Source organism: Paramacrobiotus metropolitanus, unplaced genomic scaffold, assembly GCF_019649055.1.
Source record: "Paramacrobiotus metropolitanus isolate TYO unplaced genomic scaffold, Prichtersi_v1.0 Parri_scaffold0000025, whole genome shotgun sequence".
Taxonomy (NCBI): domain Eukaryota; kingdom Metazoa; phylum Tardigrada; class Eutardigrada; order Parachela; family Macrobiotidae; genus Paramacrobiotus; species Paramacrobiotus metropolitanus.
Genome location: NW_026570245.1, coordinates 509,067 through 514,088, shown reverse-complemented (window position 1 = coordinate 514,088; position 5,022 = coordinate 509,067). Strand labels below are relative to the sequence as shown.

The 5,022-nt window shown below is 41.0% G+C and overlaps 1 protein-coding gene across 1 annotated transcript; it reads left to right on the top strand.

Annotated features, from left to right (window-relative positions):
- The first annotated feature begins 1,480 nt into the window (after positions 1–1,480).
- On the top strand, positions 1,481–4,525 carry LOC129587537 (uncharacterized). The gene is made up of 3 exons (XM_055481330.1): positions 1,481–2,018; positions 2,428–2,817; positions 3,836–4,525. The coding sequence occupies exons 1-3, from the start codon at positions 1,564–1,566 to the stop codon at positions 4,275–4,277; spliced, it is 1,287 nt and encodes a 428-aa protein (XP_055337305.1). The 5' UTR covers positions 1,481–1,563; the 3' UTR covers positions 4,278–4,525.
- Positions 4,526–5,022: the final 497 nt, after the last annotated feature.

Below are 5,022 nucleotides of genomic sequence, written 5' to 3'. Positions count from 1 at the left end.
CTTTAATTGTCAATGAAAAGTTGAATTCGCAATCCATTTGTAATACGAATGTAATGGCCAATGGATTACTGCAGCCGGAATAATAGGGACAATAGCGAGTACTTTGTACAACTGTATATTAATGCATAAAGCGGAATACAACAGAAATACCTTTATATGTACGAGTACCTTATTCGTAGATTGGTGCAGACCGGTGCATATACTGCATATTACACGGGCATATTTGGAGCAGATGTTCCAAAATGTTCGTCGGGGCTCATTTCTCGAGTATCATTCTCCAACACCTCAAGCAGAACCGTACACAAATACACAGCGATGACAGCGGGGAATGACCGCTGGTCAGTGCTGCACGGCTGCACGCTAGAGCAGTGGCTCGTGGACGACCCGCGTCGCCAACTGTTGCGCCGTCAATTACCGAGAGGCCTGCAGCAGGCACACGACCACTCAATCAGCGCTATTCTCTAATTTCATCTGTCAATACTTGCACAGCGGACAGATGCGGGCAACAGCTGACCACTGGTCAGTGCGGGTATATAAATTGCTGCGGCTGGCAGATCGGCGAGTTTAGTCGGCAGTTTCATTCACTCTCAAGTTGTCGGCATCCACACGTCTGCGTCTGCAGAAACTTTGTGGACAGTTTTCTGCAGATTATTATCCGTAGTTGCTTCCAGAATTTTTTGCCACCGATCACGCGCAGCCAGGCTTATTTTTATTTGATACCGTGGAAAGTTTATTACAATGGACTGGTAAGTGCATGCATGATCACTTTTCTAATGGTAAACCGTAAAAGTTTTTTTCCGGTTGGTTTCGTTTAACGAATACAATTACCATTTGGTTTACGTAATGTACATACTGTGTATACTTCGTGTGTGCGCTGCTCAACGGAAACGTTTGTTTGAAATCTGAATCGCCCGTGCGTAGCGTTAACGCTGTATTAACAAAATCATTGTCCAGAATAAACTCTCGAACAAATTGCTTTTCTATTGATTGCCTGGGATAATTAAATGAAACAGCAAACGTGAATTTAATTGGCGAAAAGCCATAAACATTAGAGGGAACTGCCGGGAGTAACGTGATCCGGCACGAGACTGTCCGCGTGCACATTATCGGAAGTCTGTGTACACTCGCATCACCAATCTGCCGGCAATTATCCCCATTCATTTATCTATTATAATTAATGACCTTCCGCGCTTTCCTAGAGATCCCCGGGTGATGCTCACGAGTTTGCTCTAATTAGCGCCGGAATAAATCAGGGCGATTTGTAATTTTGCACGATTAAGGTTATCGGAAAATATTTATCGACGCAGGATTTCCCAGTTGTGCTGTACATCACGAAGTCAACAAGGCTAATCGATTACTACATATTAACGGCCGATATAATAACGCGCGCCAAGTATAGCCAATCCGCGCTGCGCTGCTTGCCTCGGAGGCGGGGTCATACTGGGCGATATAAAGCGAGCGTTGCGGTGTCTCTTGATAACGCATTCGATCAACGATGTAAAACCAGGTTGTAATATTTTTCTCCGTTTTTCTTTTCACAGTTTACCGTTCCCGCTGAAAACGATGGCGACGAAAAAGCCGTCGAAACCGCTGATTAAGATGTGCAAGCTGATCTCCCGTGTGGGGAAGGTGCTGAAGCGCTCGGAGCAGGCCCATCCCGTTATCAAAGTGGCTTGCTGTATGGACGATGCCCCGGTCAAGACGGCGCTCCCTTCGCTGCCCACGGCGCCGGTATCGGCGCCCATTCCCGTCCAGAAACAGTTGCTGGCCATTCCTCATATTACCGTACCGGATAATCATGGGGATGGGGAATCACCGGTGCCCAGTCCCCGTGCGGCATCCTTCCCGCCGACACCGGATCATATTAAGTTCAATAGCAACTGGGATTGGGAAGAGGAGAATTCCTTCTTCCCGGCCACTCGCGAGGAGGTGGTGGAAGTACGGGATTGGGCCATTGATTTCGCTGATCTGGATGTTGGGATGAAGATGTGCAAAAATTCTACCGGAGAAATTTACCGGTAAGTTTATAGCGTAATAAAAATGGTACTCGTACCAGTAGTTGAGCATTATAATTGCTGATATTATGACTACCTGCGTTAGTATGTTTCCACATTATTACCCAGTTGGCTCGTTTTTATATGGCTTAATTTAATGCTACTCGTATCTGTTCAGAGTGTTCCTATATCTTTTCCGTTTGTAAATTTCTGGTATGTTTGTTGTATTGAAAAGTAAACGCGTACATTACCGAAGATCCTTATTCTGAGTAAATATTGCTTGCAAGATTTGTTGTTTCTTAAATCAGATTTTTCATTATAGTAATGATTTACGCAGTTTAAGAAATTTGTAAAAAAGAGAAAATTTTTTGAAAGCACTGGAATGTAATCTTGTGACATTTTTGTAATTTTTTCGGTCGTTTACTGTTTACAGCGGACGGTGGCATGGGAATGTGTTAATTTACAAGCACCAGGATTCCAGTGCCGTTGAGCAATTTATGTCGGATGTGGAGAATTTCTCTAAAATTCGCCACGAAAATGTGCTGTTATTCATGGCGGCATCGGTGGATAACGCGAATGAATTGGCTATTGTCATGCAACCGCCCAAACACGGTGAAAGCCTACACCGGCTGCTGGCATCGCCGCGGCGCTTAAACAAACTTCCGCATACACTGAAATGGAGCATTGCCCATCAAATAGCCCAAACCATCAGCTACCTGCACGCCAAAGATATTCTCGTTGGACCGGCACTGCACAGTGGAAATATTTTCCTTGAATCCAAGATCAAATTGAGCTTGGTGGATTTCGGATTTGGCTCCGATATGTAAGTAATCGAATTCTAATATATGCTTACTTATACGAATATAATAATTTATCATAAATCCAGTTAAGGTATATATATATATTTTAAAATTATCTTTCAATCCTGTAATAATAGAACCAGAAAAAATAAAAACAGAAAAAATAAATTAAACAATTAATTAATTAATTTTAATTTTAAACAAATCCGTTATACCAGGTATCGTAAATTAGTATGATATGACCAGGATTGCAGTAAGCCAAAACTTGATCCTAACAGGAGCACGGAAAAAATTTCCAGTTACTGCAGTGTTTTTCGAATCCAGTTGTAACTATGGCATACCGGTATTTTTGGGTTAAAAACAATTTCACGCAGTTTCCTTGTTGTTACGGAAATATATCCCGCATGAGCGCACACGCTACGCACGTGTTGAAGTGGTGAATCGGCTGCAGCGCGATACATTTTTGCACTTTGTACCGGTGTATCCAGCAACGCTTGTTTGGAAATTTAATACGTTGAGCATAGTTTCGAAACGAGAGCAAAAAAATCCAAACAATCGTAGCGGGATTGTTATCATAGTTTTCCGTTGTAAAAGCATGTGGTCGTTCATGTGCCCCGATACTTAGCCTTTGCTACCGCGACCGCAGCGGTGAAGGTCAAAGGGCAATATTTCATGAGCCTCCTTTAGTAACTGAGCGCTGTATATGGGTTACAAACTTGCAATACCGCTTGCCTCATCAAATTTTAAAACTTTCCCAATGCATCGATTATAATACATTCACACAGCACAACAATTTTCGCAAAACTTGTTTAAATGTAACAATTACTGATAATTATAACATAACTACAGCAAAAAAAGTAAATAACAAAAATTTTAAATAATTTTTATATGGTAAATTTTTTTGAATGGTAAAATAAGAAAGAGGTTATTTACGTAATTCGGCAATATGTAGAGCACATATAAAATTTTGCTTGGTTTTCGTGTACAGTTATTTGAAATTTTTATTCAAGCGGTGATAACTAATTTTTTATGGTTTAATAGGTTTTCGCGGGATGCATCGCAAAACTATTTGGCTTCATATCTGGCACCGGAACTGGCCACTTTGGAAGGCCACCCCTCCAGCATGAACATTCCCGAATTGAAATCCCACTGGACAGAAGCGTGCGACAGTTTCGCCTTCGGCTCATTGTTATACGAAGTATTTATGGAAGAAAAACCCTTTGCCAATCTGACGCCGGCCCAGCTAATTGAATCATTACACAGCGGTGCGGCGATGAAGATGGTGGAGCGCGTAGAAATACCGCCAACCATCCAGAAAATCATCAGCCAATGCTGGCATGCCGTACCGGCTAAGCGGCCCACTTTTGTGGAGATTGTACAGTTGGCATCCAAGCGGAAGGTCTTTATGCTGGGCCGGCATAGTTCATCGCAGCCGGATAATCTGGATATGCTCAGTGTCTCACATTCCAAATCCTTCGGCTAAATTATTATAGACGTTTGTTGATTTAAGGAAAAATGTGTTTCTCATGTATATATTTGTTCTCTCTATTTTTATGCCATGAATGAAGCTCGTTGTAAATTTTTGTACATGTGCGAGTATATTTTTTGTCTGTGTATATTGTACATGTGTGTATTATGGATGGCGTCGTTTTGGTTGGGATTTTCCACTGTGCAATCACAGCTTTGTGGTTCATTCGAAACGGAAATTAATGAATTCAATGACAGCTGAAAATAAAATACTGGAAATGATCATTCCGGAAATTTTCCCGTTAAGCTCGACAAAGAGCAGCCTGCTTCGGAAAAACCTTCCACTTTAAATTTTGACCCAGAATTTATTAGCACTAAATACATGTACACATATATTACAAGAACACTGGCTTTCATTAGTGAAAAGACGAACCGAAAAAACAATCGAAAGTTCGGAAAGTTCATAGTACGGCGTGTACAAAAACAGCCTTGTCAAATACGGGTACAATACACGAATATGAAATTAATCTTTCATAAATCAACTGCAACCTTTTGCAGATGCTATGTGTACCTTCACTAGATTTACTTTAAAAATTCTTATACTCACTTCAAAATTTAAAAACGATCGTTTGATTATTCTACTTTTCTATGGACGCACGTAAAGTAAAAAAACATAAGATCCATAAAACGATTAATAATTCTTAAATTATATTAACTATTTAGCAAAACTATTTAGCAAAAAGTCATTGAATAATTCAACT

Coding starts and splice junctions, on each gene's coding strand:
- LOC129587537 (XM_055481330.1), top strand. CDS start 1,564: ATGGCGACGAAAAAGCCGTCGAAACCGCTGATTAAGATGTGCAAGCTG. Junction 2,019..2,427: donor TCTACCGGAGAAATTTACCG/GTAAGTTTATAG, acceptor TACTGTTTACAG/CGGACGGTGGCATGGGAATG. Junction 2,818..3,835: donor TTCGGATTTGGCTCCGATAT/GTAAGTAATCGA, acceptor ATGGTTTAATAG/GTTTTCGCGGGATGCATCGC.